At 41.6% G+C, this 27514-nt stretch overlaps 1 protein-coding gene across 3 annotated transcripts; it reads left to right on the forward strand.

Annotated features, from left to right (window-relative positions):
• The first annotated feature begins 69 nt into the window (after positions 1 to 69).
• EEF2K (eukaryotic elongation factor 2 kinase) lies at positions 70 to 27031 on the forward strand. 3 transcript variants are annotated; one of them, XM_038151380.1, is made up of 19 exons: positions 70 to 207; positions 4435 to 4756; positions 6559 to 6609; positions 8325 to 8425; positions 9975 to 10035; positions 10870 to 10907; positions 13079 to 13250; positions 14378 to 14527; positions 16040 to 16172; positions 16839 to 16966; positions 17368 to 17569; positions 17859 to 17911; positions 18650 to 18727; positions 19523 to 19585; positions 20822 to 20956; positions 21918 to 22106; positions 22474 to 22598; positions 23159 to 23337; positions 23977 to 27031. In XM_038151380.1, the coding sequence occupies exons 2-19, from the start codon at positions 4514 to 4516 to the stop codon at positions 24084 to 24086; spliced, it is 2211 nt and encodes a 736-aa protein (XP_038007308.1). In that variant the 5' UTR covers positions 70 to 207; positions 4435 to 4513; the 3' UTR covers positions 24087 to 27031. The 3 variants fall into 3 exon arrangements, with proteins under 3 accessions (XP_038007308.1, XP_038007310.1, XP_038007309.1); XM_038151382.1 differs by lacking the exon at positions 19523 to 19585; XM_038151381.1 differs by lacking the exon at positions 6559 to 6609.
• Positions 27032 to 27514: the final 483 nt, after the last annotated feature.

The following is a 27514-nucleotide window of genomic DNA, read 5'->3' on the forward strand; positions in this document are numbered from 1 at the left end:
AGGGCGCGGGAGGCGGCGCCTTGCCGGGGCCGCGGGCGGTGAGGGGCGGCCTCGCTGCCCGGCTCCCGCCTCCTCCTTCCCCTCGGCGGCTCGGCTTCTCCTCCCACCGCCTGCCTTCCCTGAGCAGGGCGCCAGCTCGAACGGGCTGCGGGGTTGTGGGGTCGCTCCGTACCGGGGTGCGCGGCGGATCCGGGCTCTCCCAAGCCGGTAGGTGCCGTCGCGGTGCGGGGCCGGCGGTGGGAAGCTGCCTCAGCGGCGCCCGCGGCGGGAAGCGCGGGAAGGGCGTTTTTAATTGCGGAAAATGACGATCAGTGGGGTGGTCAGAGCCTGCGAAAGGCCGGCGGGCAGGCTTCTGCGCGGGCCCAAAAATAACCTGATCTGTGGCATTGGGCAGCAGTGCTGAAGGTTTGCGTTTCGTCCATTTATGTTTCCACGACGGCGCGCATAATTTGGTGCTTAGGCTGTTTAAAAGTGCCAGGTGCTGTCTGTGACCGTGGAACAGCTGCTGTGTTCGGGGCTGACTGCGGCTGAGTCCCCCCTGACAGCTTGGGACGGCTCCAGGACGGTTCGTGTTCGGAGAATTCTTCAAATACCTCAATGCGCATAAAGCATGGAGTTAATTAACAGCGTGGGGTACCGAGCAAATGCCTACAAAAAGTCAGCGATAGCTAATTGTGCAGAGTATTTAAAGCCAGTTGAAATGACAGGTCTATTAATGGCAATGGAAGGATATTTTGGAGTTGGAGGTTCCTTTTCTGTCCTTTTCAACCCCCGTGCTTTGGATACTCGTAAAGTAGTGTTTATTTGCACGTTTGGCAGCAGCGTGGACTTCACTCGGAAGGGCTGTTCTTGTGCCTCGCTGCCTGCAGCTCTGAAAGCCATTGGTGTGTTGGGAGCCTTGCTCTGTGTCCTTGCACAGGGTTTTGTCTCAAACGCTTCATATTCTGAGCTGGTGCAGTTGAACTCACCCCTTTGCTTCATGAATTTTGCATTGTTGCTGTCTAACACTCAGACTAATAAAATTATTATCCCAGCTGTGCTTGCAGGCAAACTGAATGGGACTTGTGCCATGGTGTTTGCAGTAGTGATACACTGGAAGGGACCTGTGTTAAAGGCTTCTCATTAGAAATCTGTCTTTGGTAAGACAAGGTTTTCAAAAATGGACAGCAAGTTGAGATATCTCTGGGGTTTTTTATCTTGTTTTTTTATCACAGCTCTTACCTGGACTCACTGAACCTGTTTTCTTGCAGTGTGTGGTGCACATGAGAACAGACATTTACTTTGCAGGGGTCACTTGGGTGTTTGGAAAGCACAGTAGTTCTGTAATATGCTATAGGACATTAACATATCTAGTGGGGTTGTTCTGGACAAGTTTATGTAGCTTTGGGTCTGTAGCTCATAAAGGTGATAATACTTCTTAGGGTGCATAGTCTGTATAGTTGTCTATATTTAACCTAAAATTTAGGTTAAATTTTGAATCTGGACTTTAAAAGAATGTTAATCTGAAAGGTGACTTCTCTAAGAAAAAAACCTGTTTGTTACTCTTACAGGTATCCTGTTAAATGGCTTTAAGTGATGTGGTATTAAACCAAAAGGGATTTAGTATTACACCAGGGAGAGCTGGGTCATGCTTGCTTTAATGCTTCTCTACAAGACAAGCTGAGACTTCTGTTACAGGGCAGTTCCTGCCCCCTGTCCTGTGTTAAGGAGTTGCAGGGTGCTGTGTCTGAGCTGAAACAGTGAATTAGAAGGAAATGGAGATGCTCCAGTTGTCCCCTCTTTGGCTGACTGTAGTATTCCTATCACTCAGCTATTTGGGATGAATTAAAGCAAGTTTAAATGCTGAGGCCACTGTAGAACCTTGGCCAAGAGTCTCATTAAACCCAGCAGTGCTTTGTAGCAACAGATACCTACAAGAAACGAGTCATGCTTTAACAGGCCTGTGATGTGAATTTTCCCTGCTGTTTATCTGTGTTCACATATTTGCATGTTGTCCTTGCCACTCACCTGCCCCTCCTGGCCGTGTGGCTCTTGGATATAAAGGCAAGAGAAGGAAAAATACTTGAAACACGCATTGGAAAAACAAAAATAAATACAGACTAGAGCAGATTAAGAACTGTATTTTAAATTATTTGAATTTTGAATCACATAGTTCAAGGTTGATTAAAAATGGAATAAATTTTCAAAGTGGGTTGGAGTGGGTAGTTAAAATTATAAGTTGTGTGTGATAATGCAGGCTGGCAGGCTTGGTTTAGTGCAGTCTCACTCTCCTTGTTGCTTAGCCTTAGGAACACTTCTGTAATGGATATTAAAGATTAAATGATCAAAACACAACAGCAGTAGTTACAGAAATTCCTATATAGTACAACTTCTGTGCTATAATGCAGAAGCACAGAATATAACTCTTGGGATGAAGCTCAGGCTTTTTATAAGACTTTTTGTCAAGCAAACTGTGAGGTTTAGAGCAGTGTTTGTGTAGTTCAAAATGTGGTTATTGAATTCTGTTTTAAAAAGCATTTTATGTGAGTATGATTATTGGTACATACACTCCCAAAGTAAACATCACAAGTACTTTACAAGAAATATGGTTCCAAGGAAAACCAAGAGACTTTCATAAACACCATTAGCTTTAAATAGAAACTGATTTATGTGGTGATATTTCATTTACACAAGTCACAGAAATCAGAATGTGTAGTGCTGCACAAACTCGCATTCCTGCATTGCTGCTGCTTCTCAAACTGTCCTGAACCCCATGGATCTGCTGATGTGTGTGACAGCAGGAGCAGAAGGGAGTGCAGGACAGCACTTGGGTGTACTGGGGCTGTCCCGTGCTCTGGTATGTCCTGGATTAGTCACGTCCTTGAAGCATCGTTTGACAGCTGCTGGCTGTGTGTGTGACAGGCAGTAGGGGTTCTCCAGCACTCAGTGCACACTGGTGAGAGGATCACAGTGAAAATGGCAGTGGCACCTGAGGACACCTTCCCCTGCCAGTGTGTGTGTGTGTGCAGTGACACCTTCCCCTGCCAGGTGTGTGTGCAGTGACACCTTCCCTCGCCAGGTGTGAGTGCAGTGGCACCTTCCCCTGCCAGGTGTGTGTGCAGTGGCACCTTCCCCCGCCAGGTGTGAGTGCAGTGGCACCTTCCCCCGCCAGGTGTGTGTGTGTGCAGTGGCACTTTCCCCCGCCAGGTGTGTGTGCAGTGGCACTTTCCCCCGCCAGGTGTGTGTGTGTGCAGTGGCACCTTCCCCCGCCAGGTATGTGCTACTGCCCCTTCCCAGAATCGACAGCTCCCCCGTGGTCTTTGCTGGAGGAGCAGGTGAGCACTCCAGAGCTGCTCCAGTGCAAAGTGAGGTGAGCTGGCTGAGAGCTCCTCCAGCAGTGGTTCCCGAGCAGCTGCTCCCTGGAGTGCTGGAATTAGCCGTGTTGCTGGCTGAAGTGTAGGAATGCTGCCCCCGTCAGAAGAGCAGTAACCAGTGAGATAATTTTGCTGCTGAAAGCTGCCTCATGTTAAGGCACTGTTTCTGTGGTGAGCACTTTCTCAGTAACCGGGGAGTGAGGTCAGCAGTTATGAATACTTCTGTAGAGAGTGTATTCATCTTCCTGTTTCATGCAGAAAGAAAACTGAAAATGCAAAGGGCTAAGGAATAACTGTAAAGCAAAACTGAAAACCTTGGTGTATGGTTGTTTTGTTAGACTAGCTATGTGAAAATCCCTGATTTTGCTGGGTGGGTGAAGAACTAAACAATGTGACACTTAGAACTGTCTGTTTTAAATTAAAATCCCATTGCTCAGCCAGCATCAGGGCCAAATTTTGAGTATTCTTACTAATCCTCTATTTTGTACATGCCAGTATTTCTAGAGTATCTGTGTAAACTTCCACCTCTTCCAAGGGCTTAATCATTCCACCCCCTCATTTTTCTGCAGTGTGCTACACTTTCAGCAGCCTGTGGGCCATTGGCTGTATGTAAGCTAAAAGCCAACTTAAGTCTTGTGGATGGTGGAAAATTTTTCTGTGTTATTTTTATAATACTCTCTAATTCATTTGACTGATAATTTGTACAGAATAAGCTTGAGAAGACTGGTCCTGAAAAGATTTGAAAATTTGACTGTGGTGGTTGAGGTAAAACTCTCTCAAATTTCTAAAACTAATGTTGTGAAACTCAGCATTTCATATAAGGAAGAATAATGACATTTGGAGGAGGAGATAACCAAGGATACTAAGCTCCTTTCTTCTCAGTCCTATAGCAGTTTAAAACCAGAATGCTGCTTCTCAGCAGCTCTAGCAGAGGTGTTCAAAACTACCTGTAGGTACTTGAGGACTACTTTTACAGAGCCAGATGCAAATATATTTATTTTCTGCCAGTGTGCTGACATCAGTGTCATGCATTATTTTTTCTTTTAATAACAACCTTTTCCTTTTCTCCTTTCTCACCCAGCCTCTTCCCCCTGTTTGCATGTGCATTGGAGTAGTGGGTGTTCCAGTCCTTGCAGGAGTTAAACCAGCCTCCTGCAAACATGGCAGACGAGGACCTTATTTTTCGCATGGAAGGGATTGATAATGCCAGAAGGACTCCAGTGGACTCTGGGAATTTCCTTGATGCTGATAGTGATGATGAAGACAATTATTTTATCTGTCCAATAACTGATGATCCAGTTTCTAACAAGTCTGCCAATGCCAAAGTAGACAATTATTACAGCAGCTTAGCAAAAACTGAGCAGTACAGTTCAAGCTCTTCTCCCAGAAGCTTTAGCTTTAAGGTGAGTATTGGCTGCAGTCTTCATTAAGGTTTTGGTTTGACTTAGTTGGCATGAGACATTTTCTAACTACTTCATCTCTCAACTAACACTTTTCAATTAAGATACTCATCTGTTTTTTCCAGATCTGCAGTTAATTCCATTAAGCCAATAGTCTGACACTGCCATGGAATTGCTTACTGTCCCTTTCAGTTCAGTGGGGAGATTTTCCTCCACTCAGCCCGGAGAAAATTCACTGCCATTGGGATCAAACCATTTACCATGCAGTATGTTGATTGGGAGATTCAAAAGATAATACAATTGTTGTAAGAAAAATTGGGACCTGTCAGATGATAATTTATTATGAATTTTGCTAGTCTGTCATATTTTTAGTTGGACAAATAAAATTGTAAATTATGAAATTGTAAGGGTAAGTTTTTATGTTATAGCTCCTTCTCAGGGAGCTTTTGACATGTTGACTTTCATGCTTGGCATGAGGCATCACACTGGCAGTAGTTCCTGACAGTGCACACGAGCAGTATCTGACCTTTTTGGGATGAACAGCAGCTACAGCATTGCAGGGAGGTCAGAGGGGCTGTAGCTGGTGCTTCCTTGGCAGTGTGTCCTTTTTCACTCAGCTTCCTTCACACAGATCAGGCCAGGCAACGGAGCCTCAAGTGACATCCACTCTGTAACTTACATAACCTAAATAAACACAGTTTGTGTTTTGTTATTTGTGTTTACATGCTAAACTGGTATGTCTTTTAGATTTTCCTCTATTTAATGTGTTTATTAACACATTTCTTAGTATAGGTATTAACATTTATTTAATAGATACTCTAAAATCTCGGTTATGCCTAATGCATGCTTTAATTGTGAAAAAATACTGGGGTTTATTTCAGTCAGATAACATAGTGAGTAATACATTGAAAGTGAAGCTGGCTTGTCTGCAGGACATTTTTGCCAAAGATAGTTAATAGAAACAATAAAAGGTACATATGCCTAAGGAAGGTGAGGAGCAAAAGCTTAGTATAGAAATGGGACAGATGTTGGGGTATGTTAAACTAAGCAAGTTAAGACCTGATGGGGAGCTTAGTCTTCATTTGTGTGTACATGTTAACATGTACTAAACACTTGCCTCTGGGTCTGCAGTGCAATTTCTGAGTCATGTGGTCTGAGATAAAACTGATAAGGACTTCAGAAATTGCAATTATTTCCTCCTTCCTAAGCTGTCATTTTGCTTCTGCAGAATGTTTGTACCCATGTTTTGGTCTCTACAATGTCTAGTTTGGAACTGCAGGTCCTGTCACAGATAAATTGCTTTGTGTTGAGATGTGGAGCAAGGCAGTCTCCATCTCCTGTTTAAGCTGCAGGGATGGTAATTTCCAGTGCAATGAAGCAGACAGCCAGGGCTGGTGACCTCCTAAACCCCACAGCCTGGCCTGTCAGAGTGTGCCTGTCAGATCTCAAAGCTAAAGCAAGGCAGTGTGGGCCATTGAAAATGAAAGGCAGAGCCAGATAGAGAAGTTAACTCTCTGCTTTTAACAGGACTCAGCAGTGTTTAATTAGCTAGTTAATAGGCAATACCCTTTTAATAAATGCTTTCCAATTTAAAAAAATTACCAGCTTACCTCACTAGGTTTCTTCGCAGATGTTCTAAGAAGGAGCTTAAATTAGGAATATAAATTGAAGACTGGCTTTTAACTGGAAGTTTTTTGTGGGTTTTTTTTTTTTTTTTAACTAACAAAGAGAACCAAGACTCTTTGTCAATCATTTGTCTTATCACATGTATTTTCCTACTTTCATGTCTCTCATGGATCCTTTAGAATGACACACAACATCGTTCTAAGCATGGCTCTGTGGTTGACCATGGTCGGGTAGGTTAAAAAGAAAATGTCAACACCATATCTAATAGATGCATTATGATTTTTTGGTTTGGTTTTGTTGGGTTTTTGTTTTCCTTTTATGGATTTTTTGTTCATTATTTTGTTGTTTGGGAGGACTGATTGCCTTAGCCCATAAGAGTCATCAAGTCAAAACTAAAAGAGGTCCCTGTCAAATGGACTAACACCCATCCTGTGTTCTCTACCCTGGAATTTCACTATGTGGCAGCCACATGCCTCCAGCAGGAGAAAAATTGCACTGTTAGCACCTCATTTCCATGAAATCCAACTGGTGTTTGTTTGAAGATTAGGATACAGCTTTTGTACAAAGCACCTCAAGAGATCAAGCAAAAGTAATTAACTTATTTAAATTATCATATACCATGAACACAAATCACCTTTTGGAGTGGAATCTACTCAATAACAATTTGATACAGCTGATCAACCAAGCAGTTCTTGTTGCTGTCGCTCCTTATTTCTCTCATAGGTATTTTAGTATGGAAATTCTCAGGTCCATATGAGCTGTCATTGCATGACCTGAGGCAACTTCATTTTCTTATGAAAAATGTAGGAAATCTTTCTCAATATGTCCTTTAAAGTAGTTTTCTTTAATGTATTATTGTTTTCATTTTATGTAACTGTTGTCAGAAAGGGGAGCATTTAAATTGTTTGCAAGGTATGCATAGTTAAAGCTGAAATTCAAAATAAACACAAACATTTAAAGCTTAGCTGCTTCAAAAACTTCCTTGATGCTATTGCTGACACAAATTTTGAGTGTATTTTTTAATAAAAAACTGATTTTAATTCCTGAAGATAAAAACCAAAATAATCACAAAATTTTAAAAGTTACTGTTTCTGCACACTTGGAGTTCAGCCAGAGAGGCCGTAATAATATCTCAGACTCAATGCTTCTTTATTGGCAGGGTGCAGAGTGCTTTTTCTCCTGCTCACTTTCTAGAAGGCATTTGGCATCACAGGATCATATCTCCAGTTTTCTTGGAAATATACAATGTAAGAGAGAGAGAACAAAATGCTAAGAGTAAAGCATCCAAATTGGCTGCTAGAGAGAGACTGTTTGTACTCCAGAAAACTACTTTGATATTTTACTCTTGACTTGGTGAACATTGAAATAGCTACTTGTCTGGAATTGTTATAATAATAAATTTTTACAACATTCTAATTTCTTCTTTCTCATGCTGAGCACAGTCTGGGACCCTGGGGTTCACAGAACTTCTTGCTTTATCCATATTGATTGTATCTTTAATGGATTTTTTTATACTTACTTGTATGCATGCAAAACCAGCATATACGGCTCCATCTGAAAAGCTAAAAATCAAAATGGAAAAAGTGAATTAATATCATCTGGGTGTGCCTTATTGCCATTTGCAGAGCATGTTAGAGATATCTGCAAACTAGCACAGGTTTTGTGAATTGTATCTGGTATATACTGTGCCAGGTTCTGTTCTCAGTAACTTTACACCGGTGCAAATTGAACTGAAATCTATGCTTTATATGTCTGAGCTGGGTTTCATTATTAGTGAAATTATTAAAATGTCAGAGTGGTCTTTGGTACCTGCTCTGAGTAGTGCTTTGGGGCCTTCTGTAGTTGCACATCTCCATAGCATTGAGATCCTGATGTGCTTTAGAAAGTGCTGGTTTTGTGAGCTGCTGCTGGTTATAAATGAAGTGCCAATCTGTAACTTCTTCAGGAAACCTGGAAACATGCTATTGAGAAAGCCAAGCACATGCCTGATCCCTGGGCAGAATTTCACCTGGAGGACGTTGAGACGGAGCATGCCACTCGTTACAGGTCTGTGGGTCTTCCTGCTTTGGATGCTGATATTCAATAGGACTGCTGGTCTGTGCAAGGGCTGGGTTTGTGTAGTGCAGAATATCTGGCTGAAGAGCTTTCATAATGCCCAAAGTGAGTGGGTCTTAACTCAGTCTCCCAGGAATGTATAAATACTGCACATCATCAAAAAATAGACCTTTCAGCAAACCATTGTCACACTTTCTGTCCCACCTAGGCAGTATCTAGGACTTTCACTGTGTAGACAGGAAACAAGGCTGGAACGTATTTTCTGGTTGATTTATTAATGTCATAAATGTAATCTAATAAGGAAATTAATCCCAACAAAGAGGCAGCATACTTATCTTAAATAGTTTGGGCAAGAAAGCAACATAACCCTCCATAACTTTCCCAAAATAGCAGTTTCAATTTTGCTAGTCCATGCAGTATTGTTGCATGTGGCTGGAATTTAAATCCTTATAAAGCCCAGAATAGCTCAGTGTGGTCTACGTGCTAAAAGGGAGTTTGGCCCTGAAACTGGTTTCAGTGCTTTAACATGAGCTTTGCCAAAATATTTACTCCACTGACACAGGTTTCTGGGAGGAAGGGTTAGGGGTTAGAGGCCAGTTAATGACCACTTAGCACCAGTGTTTGGGGAGGCCTCCCTTGCAACCCCATACCAGTCCTGCAGTGCTGCTCTTCCCCATAGACTACATCTGTCCCTGGTCAGCCACACAGTCCTGAAATAGTTTGCATATTTTAAATTACAAATAAGTGATAATTTTAGTTTAGGGCTACTCAATATCCTGTTAAAAAGAGATGGCTGTGGTACTCCTGTTTTTACCTCTTTCTTTGCTGCAAACTTGGGTGATACATAAGTGAGGATATGGGGTGTCTGCATGCATGAATTCTGCTCTGCAGGTTGGGGGAACCAGGCTGGAAGCAATCATGTGTTGATGACTCAGCTGCTGTGGTTCCCAATTTGGTTTTCACTGTGTTGGGAGTTAAAGGGGTGGGGAGAAGCCACAGTTGTACTCTTTGTATTGTCACAGGGTTGTGCAGGGACTCGCTCCTCCCTCAGTGCAGTGCTGGGCAGTTCCTGGCCCCACTGTGTCTCACAGCTGGTGCTGCTCACATTCTCTACAGCCCCAAGGCAAATGTCCAGCCAGAGCTAGGCTTACGCAAGCTCAGAGTTGAGGGAGACAACCTGTCCAGTGTGTAGGGCTTGGTGAGGCCCTTTCTGCTCGCAGTGTGCTCCCCAGGCATCACAGAGGAGGTTCAACTTCAAAGCAGATAAAGCCTGATCTGCAGTGTTGCAGAGTTCAGATTCTGCTTTAGAGTCTGCTCATTGACAGGAGGGTTTAGTGTCTCTTCAAAGAGCTAGATGTGTTTCTCCTTGCCTGCCCAAAATGAGGAGGGCCAGAGTGTAGTGGGAGGACTGGAAGCTTTTGTGTGGGAGTGGCAGCAGCACTTCCCAGAGCCAGTTACAGAAAAGGAAGGATAGGTGCTGGAAATTGAAGGATTTGGGTTCCCTTTGCATTCTTCTGAGACGTATCTCCTGATTTTGCAGGTACAATGCTGTTACTGGGGACTGGGTTGAAGATGAAGTCCTTATCAAGATGGCTTCTCAAGTAAGATCACACTGTTCTTCATGTTTACTAACAGCAAGTTTGTCATTTCCTTTCTGTTCCTGAACAGTGGGAGCAGCAAGATGTTTTCCTTATAGAAATTTTGAAGTTTTAGTGTAGTTCTTTTCACCTACCTCTTTTTCTTTGTGTCCTTCTCTCCGGAATAGAGTAGAAAATGGAGTCAGACCTTCCCTGACAGCAACATGAGGCATTTTTTCCATTCCCAGTGATTTCCCTTCCATGTCACCCCTCCCATTTCCTTCTGGCATAATTTCCCTTCCTGGCAGTAGTCCTACTACTTTGTGTGCTCCCAAATAATTTCTGTTGTTAGAATGAAAACCAACTTAATTTTCTGTATGGGAGGGTAGAAGGCACTGTCCTTTCCCAGCTGAGTCCTGGGGTTGGTTGTGTGTTGGAGTTGTCTTGCTCTGTGCTGCTGGTCGAGTATCTGGCATCTGGGGAGATGATGCTCTCTTTGGCACATCCTGTACAGAAGCCTAAATGCAGGGAGCATGAAGTCTGTGAAGCTTCTTTAGGCTGTCACACAGAGCTGACACCCAACTGGGGAGACAATTTAGATAGCTTATTTAAAAGACATACCATTTCTTCTTCATGGGATATTGGTAGGGGGAGTTTATCCAAATGCCTTTTCCCCAGATACCTGCTTACATTACCAGTGGGTTTTCACTTTTCCTTGAGGAAATATTTCTATAGAGCCTGTTTGAAAACTGCTTTCTGCATGGTATAAAGGGGAAGTCATGGTTGTGTCTTTTACTGGTTAGAGATCAACTTTGTGGAAATGGCAATGCTACGTTTTTGTTTTTTTCTTTTCCCCAGCCTTTCGGCCGTGGAGCAATGCGAGAGTGTTTCAGAACGTGAGTATCTGCCCACTTCATCTCTGTGGGCCTCCTTGCAGTATTTTTTCTGTGGTGACTGGAATTTCATTCAAATGTAGCGGAAATTGTGTAAAGCTTGGCTCCTTTCTAAAGACTTTGCTGAGGGGTTTATCCCTGTTTGTGTGACTCCACCTGCACGGAGGGGGGTTCAGAAGGGACAGTGTTCTCTGAATGTTGTACTTCAACCATCCCTGAGAGGCAAAATATTCATGGAAGTATAGTAACAACCACTTAATTTCTGTGTCCCTTGTGTGCTAAAATATCTTAAAATTTGATAGGAGGTCATAGGTGTGTGCAGCCTGGAGACCAACTTGAGGCCTATAGTTAGGCAGAGAAAAGAGAAAGAAAGAATATCTGATTGGTGCAGTCTCAACTGGATAAGCCTCCATTGGTAAAGAAGGTTATCCTCCTAGAGTTTGCTTTGGATCACATTTACCCAGTATCATGTTCTGAGTAAGGCAGAACTTGAACACTAACAGTTGTGCTTCCCAGAAAGATAAAGTGTGGGGGAAGACTGAGGAGGAACTTTTCCTTCCTTGGAGAGTGTTATCAAATGTTATTGTGGGGATCAGCATCCAGCTGTAAATTGGTGTATGCTAAGAGATTACTCCACCCCTTCCAGGCTCTGGAAATAAATGTTTCCTGGAAAATGTTGGGCAGGTGTGTGTTTAAAAACATTCCCCCTTCCTCCTATATGTGGAATCCAGAGAAATTGCACTTCATGTGTTGTTTCAGCTCTGGAAAGACAGATGCTCCTGAAAGATGGAAATATGATCTTTTGAACTTGAGCAAAAAGGAAGAAAAGTAACCCCACACTGCTCCAGTTTGGCATTGGCATTTCAGTAGCAGTTCATGCTGGTGGCTCTGTTCCTGCAAAGCCAGCTGGATACAGTAGTGAGTGAAGCCTAGGAAGTAACAAATCTCAGCCTGCTGACATGGCTTTTAGTTCTTGTTACTTGCCAAACTCCCCATTATACAGTATTTTGAGTAATGCCATAAACAGAAATTTGTTAGCAGTTTTGCCTTAACCTCTGGTACTAAAAAAGCATAACTTAAATGTCAGCTTCCTTGCTGGGTTTCCCATAGGTGTCAGTGGTACAGGGATATTTCCCAGCTGGAGCTCTCTCCTAGATTTTTGTAGCTCTTCGAGTTTTTAGTTAAGACAGTGACAGGATTAGCTGCCCATGGCCCAATGAACCACTCTGAGAATATTGACTTTAGAAAAACATGAGCTGGCTTGTTTTATGGAGAGGAATGTGTTCCTTGAAGAACTGTGAAGGTTTGGGATTCGGCTGAAATTCTTACCTCATTTCCTTGTTCATTCTTTCCAAGGCCTCTCTTGTTGTGACTGTGTGCTCATCCCTGCAGGAGGACAGGCAGCATGAAGTTGCTTTGCCTGTAGAGTGCCCCCTGCACCAAGACTTCTGCACCAAGTTCTTGGCAGGGAGAGGAAGAAAAACAAGGGGGAAGGGTTGAGTGTTTTGAGTGCTGCTACTAATTAAAGCACCTGCCTAATGCATTTGTTGGCAGTCAGGAGATCCTTTCTTATCAAGGTTTTCCTGTGCTACACACTACCACCCCCCCGCCTCAGCCCCCCTGCTTTGGACGGATCTGCGGATTAAAGATTTGCACGTCAACAAAAGGGAAAAGTTGCAGCATGACAACTGTCAGGTGCAGTTTTCCTTCTGGGAGTATGTGGGTTACTGAGCAGTCACTGCTGTGTGTTGAGAAGCAGCAGATTGCTTTTATCCCAGGAGAGGTGTCTCAGTTCATGTTTGAAAGGCCACTCCCTTTTAATTTCTTCAGAAAATAATTGTTGACATTAGAACAGGTTATTGACAAGGCACCAACCCTTCATACTCCGGGTTTGAGAGGAACAGGAAGGGAAAGGGATTGAGAAAAGGAGAAAGTTCAGAGCACAAGTAGCTGCAGCTAAACCAAACAGTTTGGCACATCCCAGCCATTCCCATGGGATGTTTCATTTTCCCTTGTCCCTTTCCTGTGCTTCACATTTCAGGCAGAATACCTGGTAACTGACTATGGGTAATGCTCATCTTGGAGCCTGGCTCTGTCCATGCAGGCAAGGAAATGGGAAAGATTGAATTAAAGTCCTCGGGTTTCCTTTCACCAACGATTGATTTTTCTTTCAGAAAAAAGCTGTCCAACTTCTTACACACTCAGAACTGGAAAGGTGCCTACAATTATGTTGCCAAGCAATACATAGAGAGTGTGAGCAGGGATGTTTATTTTGAGGATGTTCGACTGCAGATGGAAGCAAAACTCTGGGGAGAAGAGTACAACCGGCACAAGCCACCGAAACAGGTGCATTCAAAGATCTTGCTAAGCAAAAATGCAGTATTGTTCTTCTGTTGGGTTAGTTTTCAGACATAATTTAGAGGGAATTATTTGTTCACATTCCATCACATTTAAATGCTTGGATAGATTCTTTTGCCCTTCTGTGTTTTCTGTTAAGCAATAGCTGATTTTGAGTGGAGTAAATGCAGAAATTGCTTTATATTTCCAGGACTAGGGGCTGTGTGTTTGTGAATGTCTGACTGTCCTTAGCTGTTGACTGAAAACCAAAATAAAATGATGTTTCTATTGCTCTCTTTGATGTGTGCCCAGCTGCTTTTGTGATAACCAGCGATGTCACAGAATTTATTGCCAGCTGCAGTCTCAGCAGGCACTTAACTGTTAGTGCTCCAGGAAGGTAGATGCTTAAATCTTCTACACCCACCCAAACATGTAACTAGCAATGATTTTTGAAAAGAGCTGGAAACCTGCTGGAAGTCCTAGCAATTTTAATGGCCAAAATTAGTGATTTTGATATGGGGGATATTTGCATTGCCTCCCCTATGAGGGTTAGTTAATGACTACCTGGCTCCTAATGGCAAGGTGAGGTCTACAGTGAAACACACAGAGAGAAATCTACAAATCTAGATGTTTTGAATGTCATTTTGGAGAAAATACATAAGTGGAGTGAGAGTAGTGATGGTTTCTGCTTTAGGAATGTGTGTGGGACAGAGGGAGAAAGGAGGCAGGATACAGAGATACCTGAACAGTAGATACCCTCAGCCCTTCTCTGAAAATGCATTTCTTCGAGTTGTGCAGTAGTGACTGTATGTTTTGTTCTCTGGGTGCAGACTCTTTGCAGAGTACTCTAAAGGTACCCACAAGATAAAATAGAAAGCCAGCACTTGCTAAGAATTTTTTCAGAGGGGTTTGTTGCAGAAGTGAGCTGTTTTGAAATGACTGCTTTTAATTTATGGAATTCCTCCAACAACTCGAGAAGCACATGACTCTTCCCCCACCCCCTTGTTAAACAGAAGGATCTTTGCAATTGTTCAGATTCTTGCATTGGGAAAGTTTTCACAGCTGGAGGATTCACACACACTTTGATCTGAAGACAGTATGCTGTTAGTCATTATTTATTTTCTTTCCCTCCCCAGGTGGATATAGTGCAGACCTGTATTATCGAAATGAAGAACAGGCCTGGGAAGCCTCTCTTTCATCTGGAACATTACATTGAGGGAAAATACATCAAATACAACTCAAACTCTGGATTTGTGCGAGACGACAACATTCGTCTAACTCCACAAGTGAGGCTTTGTTCAATGCTTTCCATGGAGTCTGCTGCAGAGAATTTCTGGGCTCCCTCCAGAGGTCTTGCATTACTGCCAAGAAAGGAAACTGCAGGCTCTGCAGTACAATGCCAGATTAATTTCTCTATTTGCAGTTTGTCTGCCCCTTACTTGGGGCCTGCTCTTTCAAGCGCTGAGTGCTTCTTTATTGGATTTGAGTTGATTACAGTTGAGTTGAACAGGGTTAATACTCTTTGGAAACCTTAAGCCCTTTGACTCTAATTACGACTGCAGGCATCAAAATGTTGCAAACTTTCTTCAAATTGAGGCAGTGAAGAGATCTCTCATGTACTATGTACTGAATAGTCTTTTGGTTCCTCATGTAATACACAAGAGGTGGCTGGTATCCAATTCATGTAAATAAATCTAGTCCATTTGCATATAAAAATGTTTTTTTCCAGCTGCAGCCTCTGAATAGCTGAATCTGAGATTGCATATAGAAATGCAATCTATAGGACAGATTTCAAGTGATTCTTGAATCTTGTAAAATGAATTTCAAATATCACTGAAAAATGCAAAGTGGTCAGCATAAAAAAGAGGTATTTTACTGGGCTTTGAGAGTTTTGTTCTTTACATTTTTTTCCACTGTTTTTAGGGTATTTGTCATGAGGCTTAATGTAAGCAGAGAATTTATGTTCTGAGCTGTCATTTGTGCACTGAATCAGTGCTATGCTTTCACAGGTTGGGAACAAAATGTTCCCTGGTATTTGCTGCAGTTAAAATGTTTGTCTATCACCACCAGTCACCTCCCCCAGGCCTGGCAACGCTTTTTTGGAGACCTTCCCAGAAGAATCCTAATATCTCAACTTGATTCCAAAGAGAAGGGCTTTTTATACCCTTTTTATATGATTCTTGAAATGTGTTTTTTCAAGAGCTCAAATGTACATTTCATTATCTGATACACAAATGTGGACACAGAGCAGTTGCTCAGGGCGATCACTCAAAGGGGAAGAAGAATTTGTTGGGATGCTCACATTTATTTATGGGTTCTTTCTCCAAACTGTGGCAGAGCTAATGCTTGTTGGCAGAAGGAAGTGGGTCCCAGAGATGCGGAGCTTGCAGATTCACAGGCACAGCCAGAATGCTTATACAGAAGTTACTCTGCACTGGCTTCAGAGCCCACTGGTTTTCTCTCTGCTAGCTCCCCACTACCTAAGGTGAAGACTATAGTGGAAAACAAGCTCTAGTACAAAAATGAGGAATTAAGCAATCTCCTTTCCCCTGCCTGTGCCTGCTGCTGCTTTTCACTTTGCCTTTTTTAGCCTCTCTGTGAGTTGGAGCAGGTTGGAGAGACAGGATACGACATGCTTTTGGTCTCTCTTGCTGCTTTCATCATGATGTTTATACCAGTTATATTTCACTGATAGGGTTATCAGACTTCTTTTCCCATATACAACAGGGGAATATATGTTGCTGTTTCCAGTAGATGAAGGGAGAGTGTTCTCAGACATCTTCTATGGTTCTTTCCAGGCCTTCAGTCACTTCACCTTTGAGCGCTCAGGACACCAGCTCATTGTTGTTGATATCCAGGGAGTTGGAGATCTTTACACAGACCCTCAGATCCATACAGAGAGTGGTACAGATTTTGGAGATGGCAACCTAGGTAAAATCAATGATTCTGTTTCACTAAGGGGTGCTTTCTTTCCAGCCATGCTGAGTAGCCACTGCACTGGGTGAGCTGACACAGTTCTGAGGGTCTTGCAAACAGCTGGGCAAGTCCTGTTGTAAGGAGTCCTGTACAGGTCAGCTGTCATATAAGGGCAGTCTTAAAATGAGAGCTGATCATGGCTCATATCTCCTGGCCTACTCCTAAACGAGTAATGTAATTAAGTAGGTTTTACATTGTGAGAATAATCATGGCCTTTGATTTCCTTGCCACGTTGCAGGAATGGATACAGCTGGATGCAGACAGGTAGGCACCGTGTATTTTTGAAGTTCCAAGTGTCCATATATGAAATTGTTCATAGGACACTGCAAGTTTAGTAAGCAGGATCAAATTTAGGCACATTTCTCAGTGATGCATTTGGATTAGGTTTTTGTTATATCTTGTTCATGCATAGCTTTCCAAGATTTTTCTCACTTCTTTCACTCTCTCATGTAGAGAGTAAAAAGCTCTTACAGGTGTTGAAATGGAAGTGGGTTAGGCTCTGTGCTACAAAGCATTTTCTCTCTCTTGACTTTTTAGGAAAAGCTTTGGGACTTTCAGCTTTTAATAGGTAAATTGTAATATAAAATTTGAGTAAACCCTTTTTTTTTTTTAATATCTTAGGTGTTCGAGGCATGGCCTTGTTCTTTCATTCTCATTTCTGCAACAACATCTGCAAAAGCATGGGGCTTGCACCATTTGATCTTTCATCCAAAGAGAAAGATGCCTTGGATTATAATAAAAAATTGCTTGTAAGTGTTTGATGAAAAAGTTTAATTAACAGGGAACCTTGAAATCTGTGTATATTTGGGACCAAGTAGATCTTAGAATGCTGAAATAATTTATAAATTTTGGATCTCACAAACCTGATTTGATGCTTGTTGCAAACTGATCTCAGTTTCAGTGGATTTTGGTGGAAATGGGACTTGATGTAACGCTTGGAATGAAACTCAGTCCTAAACAAAACTCTTTCTGACAGTAAAAATGTCAGGGCTTGGTATTTTGCTGCAGTGTAGAACTTTCCAAAGCAAATACTTCTGGATACCTGTGTATATTCATAGAGGACTCCTAATAAACATTCACACTGGCTCGTATAGCATGCTTAGAATTCACAGAAGGATTATTGACAGGACTTTCTCATTGATTTCCCAAGGAATCTGCTCAAACCATTCTCCGTGGCACAGAGGAGAAGTGCGGCAGCAGCCGGGTGAGGACGGTGTCCGGGAGCCGCCCCCCGCTGCTCTTCCGCCTGTCTGAAAACTCCGGGGATGAAAGCATGAGTGATGTGGCATTTGATTCCCTGCCCTGCTCTCCCTCCTCTGCAACCCCTCACAGCCACAAGGTGGACATGCTTAGTGAGTGATCCTCTCATACATCACCTCTCATACATCACCTGAACACTGGACTTGCCTTACTTTGGTTTTGTCTTACTTTGTTTTTAAGCACAGCAGCGTTGATTTAGTCCAGAACAGTTGTTTCTAGTGCTCCTCTTTGAGCAGAAATAAAACTGAATGTACTTCTATGTAGATAATTAATGCACAGATGCTTCTGTGAAAAAAAAAACCAGCAATAAAATTATGATATCTAGAGCTTTTTCCTCAAGCATGTTATCCTTATAATAACAGCAAATATTTTTTCTCCTAGATTGGCCTGTGTTCAGTGAAGTAGATAACTTGGATCAGCTTGACAACAAAAGGGTGAGTGTCTTTCCAACAGAAAATGAGGCTGCAGTTGCCTAATAAAATGTCTCTTTATAGAACTTCCCAAAGGTTTTGTTCAGTAAAGCACATAAAGGTACTCTGCCTATTTCTCTTTTGCAGATCATGTTACCTCTGTGCATTTGTTGTTTCTAGTAAAGGAAGAACATTTTATCTTTAATATTTTAGTATTCATTATTTTGCCCCCAGAAATTTATTTGCATCCGCTGTATTTTAATGGATACTTAAAGCATGTGCCTGTTCCACTGCCTGCATATTGTGTCTTGGGTGCTTGTCCCAGCTGCTGTGGTACTAGAGCTAAAGAATCCCTATGGAATAGGTCTCTGCAAATACTGGTACCATGGAATGTTAGAGAACCTTGCCTGAGGAGTTTGCAATGCGCATTTTCCAGTGCTGGGCCTTAGTGCCAGGGGCTGTCAGTTACTGGTTTATCACTGAAGCTGAAAACTATATTTAGTGGATTTTTGATTTGATAAAATATGGCAATCATTGATTTGTTTAAATGTATGTAAGGGAGAAGACAATCTTAGAGTACTTGATGTATCCTTAAGTCCTGCTCCTTCTGACAGAGCTAGAAGGAGTATTTTCATCCAGTATAAGCATCCAATATTTTTCACTGAAAGAGCACTGAAAATAAGTGTTTGCCCTGTGAGAAATGTCAAGCTGAGATCCTTAGAAAGTATAATGCTAATGCTGTTCTGTTCTTCACTTCTGTAGGATTTTGAAAATGGTGGAGACAGTGGATATCCCAGTGAAAAGAGAAGTGAGACAGAAGATCTGGATCATAGAGAGAGGGTAAGAACCTGACGGGTATAGCAGAGTTGGTATAGCCTATTCATATGTTTTTGTAGAAGAATCTTCTTTTTTATCCTTCCTGATCTAGATCTGATCCTGACCTAGACTTTGAATACAGAGGAAACAAAGAAATTCCCCCATGTTGCAAAGTTACTTATTCATATTGGGAATGACACTCGTACAGGAAAAATATGATTTGTAATGAGTAGCTTAATTTCAAATACCATATTGGATTAGATGTTGTTGTGTGGGTTTTTGAGGTATTACATATTGCATTTAGGACATGTAGCCATCTTCTTGTTGTGTGGAATCCATAAGTATGATCTGCTTTCAGACTCATTTACCTTCTCTACTTTGTATGGCTTGAAATATTACAGAACTTAATGTTGTTGTCAGGTAATATTATGGAAGTTTAGAATTCCTGGGGGTTAGTTGGTTACTCCTCTAAAATACAAATTTTGTAATAAATGCTTTTTGACCTGGAGATCTTAACAAGATATTTTATTAGAAGACAAGAAAGAGAATACTGCTTCCAGAGATACCACTCCTTTTGTCACCCCCTTTGGCAAGGTATTTGGCATCTCCAGCTTACGGGATTTAAACCCATGTGTGCCAAGTTCTTTATTATTTTGGTATATCTTAATATATTGTGATGTCACTGAAAGAAAAGGATCCAATGGAAACAGTTTTGGTCCTTGTCACTATTAATTTTGCAGGGTAGGAAAAGTCTAGAGGCATAACTGGCACACATCAGTTGCTGCAAATTGAATGATGCAAATCTTTGCATTAACGTAGGGCCATTCAAACAACAACCGGAGGCAGGAGTCTGATGAAGACAGTTTGGGAAGCTCTGCAAGGGTAAATAAAGCAGAAATGTTCACAGACAGAGTTTGCTGCTGTGCTTGTCCTTTGTTCCACTCATCTGCCACCTAACCATATCACTAAACCAGGTGTTGGTTTCCCTTCCTTTTCAGCTACAGAAAATGTTTATTAATATCAGTTTACCACTCTGTTATTTCCTTTTATGTTTTGTCTTTGTTTTCTTGTTAAAAAAGTACTGTGAAACAAATTGTAACCTCTGTAGCTGATCTCTGTCATAAGTTAGTGATTATGCATGGGTTTCTCACTTAAAAAATTACACCTCTGTGGATTTATTTTCTACCTAGCTAAATTATATTTCCTTTCTGAACTTTACTTTTGAAATTCTATGCTGTATGTAGTTGTATGATTTCTTAATAACATGCAGTGTTTGAAACAGATACACAGTGGAGAGAGCTGCTGTCACCTGAGTTAGGAAACACCAGACCTTATATGCTTTTACAGAATATAACTTCTGTGATAATTGGTCCTGGGTATAAGCTTAAACAAATAACTGCTGTGAAAGAAAAGAAAAAACAGAGCATTGACAACAATTTATTTAGATACAATTTTCAGAATTTCCTTTTAATTATTATATATTCCTGTTTCAGAAAATTGAAGCAGCTCTAACAGACTGAAGCTCTGTGCCAGTAGCCTGTCCTGTTGTGTTTTCTCTGTGTACCTGCAAAGGCCTTAGTCGTGATAGGTTTATTTTCAGCTACTGTTTCCCACCGATCCATTATGTCCAAAAATGTCTTCATTTGGGTTGCTCCTCCTGAGAAATGCCAGTGCATGTATTTGTCTGTAATCTTCTGCATGGTTACATATCATTTTTCTAGAGTTCTAGAATTAAAGTGAATTTAAAGTGTTGGGAACTGAAATTCTGGGCAGAAAAGTATGGGTTTCATTTTTTTTTGTGCATGGATAACTTCAGTGCTTGCAGTGTGACTATTCAGTTGCTTATTTGTGTAAGTAACTTCTTCTGATTCAGAACTTTAAAATGATTCTTCAAAGTGTTGATGTTTGGATTAGAAATAGAGGAGCTTACTCCATTTCTTTAATGAAGGGTAATAGCCAATTATTCAGCTACTAACATGACTTTTGAAAGCTGTGTTTTAAAATACAGTATTTACCACTAAGTAACAATATTAATAGAAGCTTTGATTCCTGGATGGTAATCCATATGGATGGGAATTTTAATTTTGAATATAAATAATAGTATATTTTGTATTTCAGGTCAGTGTGGAGAAGTGGAATCTTTACAACTCTTCCAGAGTCCACATCCACAGACCATCCTGTGTTGCTCAAGAAATTCAGAGGCTCAATGCACTAGAACTTGAAAAGAAAATTGGGAAGTCAGTCCTTGGAAAGGTGGGATGTGTCTGCTGATACTGTTTTATCTAACAAGGAACATCTTCTATTTATTACTTACATAGAGGTGTTGCCCTGCTTGCGTTTCTTTGTGCAGTTGAAAATAACACATCTATACCTTTCTGTCACCTACCCATGTTGTATAAGTGACATCTGTGTTCAGGAACCCATGAATTCCATCTGCTTTTGGCCTTGCAACTTCTGGGCTCCTTTGGAAAGAACCCTGCTGTTAATCTGCATTTCCAGCAGCATCACACAGAGGGGATAGATGGGATGGGTGTGCTGTGCCTGACCCACATACCTTGCACATAGGCAAAGCTGAGCTCCTGAAAACTGGTAGCATGGACTGGCTCTTTTACTCCAGACTGTTCCAGATAATGCAAATGTGAATTAAGTGTGGGGTTATGTATGGCCTTAAGCCCACTTCTAAAACATGATGTAAATCTTACTGAACATCCTGGGAGCCTTAGGTGTTCTCAAACCTCTTGATGTGGGAAGAAACCTGTTTTTCACAGAATCTTTTTGGTTGGAAAAGACCTCTAATATCATCAAGTCCAGCCTCTGACCAATCACCACCTTGTCAGCCAGCCCATAACACTAAGTGCCATGTCCAGTTTTTCTTGAGCACCTTCTGGAACTCTGATTCCACCACTTCCCTGGGCAGTCCATTCCAATGTTTAACAGCCCTTCCCATGAAGATATTCTTCTTAATGTCCAACCTGAACCTCCCCTGGTGCAGCTTGAGGCTATCCTCTCATCCTGTCACCAGCTGCTTGGGAGAAGTTGTTGACCCCCATCTTGCTAGAACGTCTCCAGATAATTGCAGAGAGTGCTAAGATTTCCCCTGAGCCTCCTCTTACTCCAGGACTTCTCTCTAAGACCTGGTAAAGTACGAGCTGAGGGCTTTTGAAGGATGAGATCCCTGCATCATGCTGTGTCTCTCCTGTGCTGTTGTGTCCAGGTTCACCTGGCCATGGTTCGCTATCATGAAGGCGGGCGCTTCTGTGAGAAGGACAAGGAATGGGATCGGGAGTCAGCCCTGTTCCACCTGGAGCACGCTGCAGACTGCGGGGAGCTGGAAGCCATCGTCGGGTTAGGCCTCATGTGCTCTCAGCTGCCACATCACATTCTGTCTGAGGTCACTCTCGAGGTATGGAAGATGCCAAAAAGCAGAATTGTGGTCCATTGTAAAAATAACATAATAGCAGGAAACAGAGATGAAACGAAAACCGTAGTTAGGTGTTCTGTAGCCTCTTGAGAGAAAATAGATTACTTTGTAATTAAGGATTTGGACAAAGCAGCAAAAAAAATGCTACCTCTTTCTGGTTTTGCCAGCAAATTACTGCATGCCTTTGGGAAGCTTTCGAAGCCGCCTCTGCTGTTCAGCTGCTTTGTTTCTTGTGGGTTTGCCAATTTCTCAGACATACTAAATACTTGCTGGCTTTGAGAAACCACATTTAATGGTAAAGAGATGGTTTTAGAAGCGTGCATTTTAAAGGTTTTGTTTCCTTGACTAGGATACAAAGGAGAACAGAAATAAAGGATTTAATTACTTGCTGAGAGCAGCAGAAGCTGGAGACCGGCCTTCCATGATTCTGGTAGCAAGAGCATATGATACAGGTGTAAATCTTGGTGCAGACAGGTACTGTGCATGGCTGAGTAGATTAACTTGGAGATACTTCACTGAGACAAGGCTGGGGCAATGATTTTTTTGCTTTTGTATTTTAGCATGTCTTTGTTATTTATGTGAGTTTTCTGTTTTGCACAACAGTGAAACTCTTTAAATTTCCCACTGTCAAATAACATTAACTTCTAATTGAACTTAACTGAGCATTCTCAGTGTGCAAAATAACTGATTCTAAAGTATTTATGAAACAAGACTCTGCAACTTCAGGGTTTTTTCTAAACTGGTTACTCTCACAAATATAAATGCCAAAACCACGCAACTGATAATGAAGCTCAGGCTCTGGAGTTCAGCAAAACACTTCAGTCTGATACTTTCTCCTGTAATTCCTGCATAAAGTGACCCCAGCCTCATTTTGCTGTGTTGACCTAATGCCACATTACAGTTAGTGAGAACATTTACTTTCTTGGAGAGTATTAAAGGTCTGAGAAGCCAGTACAAAATGGGATGCTGAATCTCCAATGCAAAGCACATTTGTTTCCTAAGAGAACTATCATCAACATTATTTTTGACTTCAGAGCCCAGGATTGGAAGGAGGCACTTCGCTGGTACAACGCTGCGCTGAACATGACCGACTACGATGAGGGAGGTGAATATGATGGCACTCAGGATGAGCCCCGCTATCTGCTCCTGGCCAGGGAAGCAGAGATGTTAATGATGGGAGGGTTCAACCTGGATAAGGATCCACAGAGATCAGGTGAGGCCTCTTTCTGTTATCTATAGTCTTGCTTTTCCTTCCCTTCTCCCCCAGCATGTACCCCAAAAATAGATTTCTTACTTCAGTTGTTACAAAACATAGAGAGGGTCAATACCTTCAGATTTAATGGTGCTGGGTGTAACAAGGCTGGTAACAGTGGAAGAAGAGATCTTGGCAGGGACAGGGTAGTGGGTGGTGCCAGGTCCAATCTGTGGCACACTGAGTCACTGCCAGGCAACCTTCACTCCCTCTGAGGTTGCTCCTCTGGGTCACTCCCCTGAGCTGCAGGTTGCTGCTTGTAGTTTGAGCTGCACCCATGACTCCCAAGGCCCTACACAACATTCTCTTGGTTGCTGTGTAACCTACATGCTAGATGTCTGTCCTGGGGGTGCTCCTACAGGCTGGTCCTGTTTGCAGTCCTCCCAGATACACTGGGGAGCCATCAGCAGCCAGTTGTATAACTTGAAGAGCAGAGGCCAGATTCCCAGCTGATGTAACTCTGACCCTGTTAAAACACACACACATACATCCGGCCCTGCAGTTTGACCTCAGTTTCTCCCTTTGTCCTTTATTTGCTTCTGACTAAAGCCGTATTCTTTCTTTACTCTGTCAATATAACTGCTGCTATTTCCTCTCTAGGTGAGCTTTACACAGAAGCAGCAGAAGCAGCCATGGAAGCCATGAAGGGCAGACTGGCAAATCAGTACTACCAAAAAGCAGAAGAGGCTTGGGCGATGATGGAGGAATGACATTGAAATTAAGCAGTCCTTGTATATAAATTTGTTATAAACTTGCTGCATTTGCAGCTACTAAGATGTATTTTTATGTGATGTTACCAGGGTGGGGTTTTTTTTTCGTATTTTAGTTTTAAATTTTTTTTTTTGAGGGTAGAAATCTAAATGTAAGTAGTATGTAGGGTGCCATAGCATACTTCTGTTTGTGTTTTAAAGTTGTAATACACACACACTTGGACCTTTTTTACTTTTTTTACTGTTAGAACTGAGGGCCTAGTTTTTTTGACAAAAGAAAATGAGGTCTTACTGTTTAGGTTTTACATGTCCAGTTTTTTACACAGCAAATAATCAGTGTGTTTACATTTTTCTTCTCCTCTCCACATACAGAAAAACATTTTCCTAAATTCTCAGCATTTCTTCATCATTTTTGGTGTATCTCACCAAATTTGCACATGAACGTACATTTTCAGTTTATGGATGCAGCTACTGATGTTAATAAGTAGTCCCATTCTATTTTGCTGACATTGTTGGACACTTATTCTCAAATGAATTTCAGATGGAATCCTTAGTTTGGGGAGGGGTAGAGAAGATGATTCAGATTGGCAGTGAGGATATTCAGGGTGGAATGTTTTATTCATTACCAGCATTGCATATTATACCATTAGAAAATCGTTCATGTTCCTGGTGAGCTGAGGCATCCAGCTACCTCTCTCATTTTCACATTTTGCACCATATAGAAGTTTCGTTGTATAAAATTCTACTGATCTTATATTTGTCCAATAATGTACAGTAGCAAGATTTGTAATATATGGGTAATTTGAAGTTAGTTTTACAGGGGCATCTCAAATCTCAGTGAAGCTAGATCATCTCACTTAAAATGAGAACGTGTTTTCCACCATTTCCAGGTGGATGTTTGAAGAGGTTAGGAGATGTTGATTCACCTGTTTCTATGTACAGAAAACAATTTACATGGTTTAAGTATATTTTAAATGGTATTTTATCTGCAAATACTATTTAGAGAAGAGTTTTTTGTTAGAAATAGAAAACAGTACTACCCCGAAACACTTGAATTTGTGTCCTCTTTGCCTAATCCTAATCAGTGAGGGGAGGACAGATACCTGGTGGAGGTTGAAATATCATTGCATAGAGATAAGTTTCTTCAAATCCAGTCTTTTATTCCAAAGCTGCTGTGCCATCTGTGTGGATAGCACAGAAGCTGATCCTGTTCCTTGGTTGTGATTAACAGTCATTTTGCAGGAGATTTAAGATGGAAGCTTTTGCCTCCTTGGCCTGGCAGTCTCCTGAGGTGTAAATTGATGTGCACAAGGGGCAGCCCCTGTGAAGTGCTGAATGACCTGTAATGCTCACCACTTCAGCCAAGCAGGCCATGAGATGATGCAGGATTGATCAGGATTTCTTGCATGCATAGCCAAGGATATTAATTTCTTGTAAAATGCAGAAGCTGTTCAGGGAACAGAAATCAGTTCTTCCTTTCCTGTGCAAGTGCCTGTCACTGGAATCAAATTATGCTCCCATTTTCTCTTTTTTTTTTATGGCAAGTGGATCTTGAATTGCTGTTTAGACATTGTCTGAGGGTGATGTCAATAACAACTGCCACTGTCTGAAAGAGGTCAACTCCTGGTGGTTAAGGGAGAATTTGAATCCTTTCTAGGAGGGAAGGGAAAGTTGCCCATGGATGTTGTGCCTCTGTAATCTGGTGCTGGTGCTGGTGCTGTAATCACCAGGCAGTTGTAGGGGTGAGCAGCCTTGCAACAGATGGCAACATCTTTTTGCTGTAGATTGCAGGGGTTGTGGGAAAGCAGTGCCCATGGCCTTTCTCCTTTTTGTTTTGTTTTGAGAGTGAGGGCAAAGCTCTTCACCCATTAATGGAGGAATGTCTCATTTCTAGATCTCAGCTGGTCTTACGTAATGAGGTACTAAAATGACCAGATTTTTGGACCTAATATTTTTTTTGTACCTAACATGCTGAAATAGAACCAGAGGACTGCAATTCAGATGAATGTTTTCAGTGCCTATCCAAAGTTCTACTTTAGATGCTTAGAACCTCTCTGGGATGTGGCTTTTTTGCTATTTCAGTTCATAGCATTGAGGTATCAGCTGTCAGTGAAAGGTGAAGAAGCCCCTCACCTCTGAAGACAGTTAAATAGTCTGTTTTGTGCAGAACCTATACAGTGTAGGAACTACAAATCAGACAGAACTATTTGTTTCCCTCATTAGGTGGTGATGCCAAATCTTTGAGATTTTCCTTGAGAAGGAAGCATGTGTGACAACACCACTAACCATGTAGGGAGGAGACTAAAAGTGTCCAAAATGTGCATGCAAAGGATGTAATTATTGACACTTTTTAGTGTAGTTTAATTTGCTAAATTCAGTAGTTGCTAAAGTTGCTGACAGCTCTGTGTAGATCTGGTATGTAAATGTACACACAACTCAGTGCAAAAATCATTATGGTTATTTCTTTGTTTGCAAATACTGCTTTTTGGTGATGAAGACTACCTTCTGTCCTAAGGTGTATCAGATGATTTAGCCATGCAATAAATGGGACTGTCAATAATATGAAAATGGAAATTGTTTACAGAAATATTCACAACTTATTCTGTGACATTCTTTTGAAGGGAAAACTGTTTATTTTAAAGACTTTTGCATTGATATTGCTTTATGCTGTGTTTTTAATCTATTCACAATGAATAAATAAAAACCTGTATTTTTTTAAAATGTGAAAATAAATCTGAGGCTCAGCCTGCCAGAGCTTACCTGGCTTCAGTGTTTCCAGATGTCAGTGGGAATATTGCTTGGGGTAAGGACAGGGAGATGGAAGACTTTGTTTGTATGTCAGACAAGCAAATATTGCTTGCCTGCATCACTTAGTCCTCTCATTCACTTTTCTGGGTTCATTCTGGCTAGTAAATAAAATTTTCTTTTTGTCACTTTTCTCAGTAGAGTGTTACTCATTGCTTGTGGGTATTTGCTTTGGGTTTTTTTTTTTCTTTATAAATTGCCAAAATTCAATCTTACTATTGCAAGCTTCCAGAAATCCTCTCTGTTGTTTGTATTATTCCATTCCTGATTTCATTCCCTTTCAACAGTCAGAAGTAACTAACTGGGAGGAAATTATTAGATGTGTAACAACAAAATCTGTTTTCCTCCAGAAAACAAAATGATTGATGTGCTCTCTGATTTGCATTTGATTACACATGTAGTGTCTGTAGTGGAGGATAAAATGTAAGGACAGGAAGGCTCATTTGCAGGGTGCTACAGAGGCCATGCCTTTAGCTTTTGTTTAGTCCTGAGAATGGGCTGGAAATTCCTGGGCTTTGTGATTTGATGTGGGTTACAACATCTAATGATACACTGTCCTTTTGCTATGATTTATTTCCCTTTATGTGCCAGAATAATCTGTTTGATACAGATTCAAACTGTTA

This window comes from Motacilla alba, chromosome 14 (genome assembly GCF_015832195.1).
Source record: "Motacilla alba alba isolate MOTALB_02 chromosome 14, Motacilla_alba_V1.0_pri, whole genome shotgun sequence".
Classification (NCBI taxonomy): domain Eukaryota; kingdom Metazoa; phylum Chordata; class Aves; order Passeriformes; family Motacillidae; genus Motacilla; species Motacilla alba.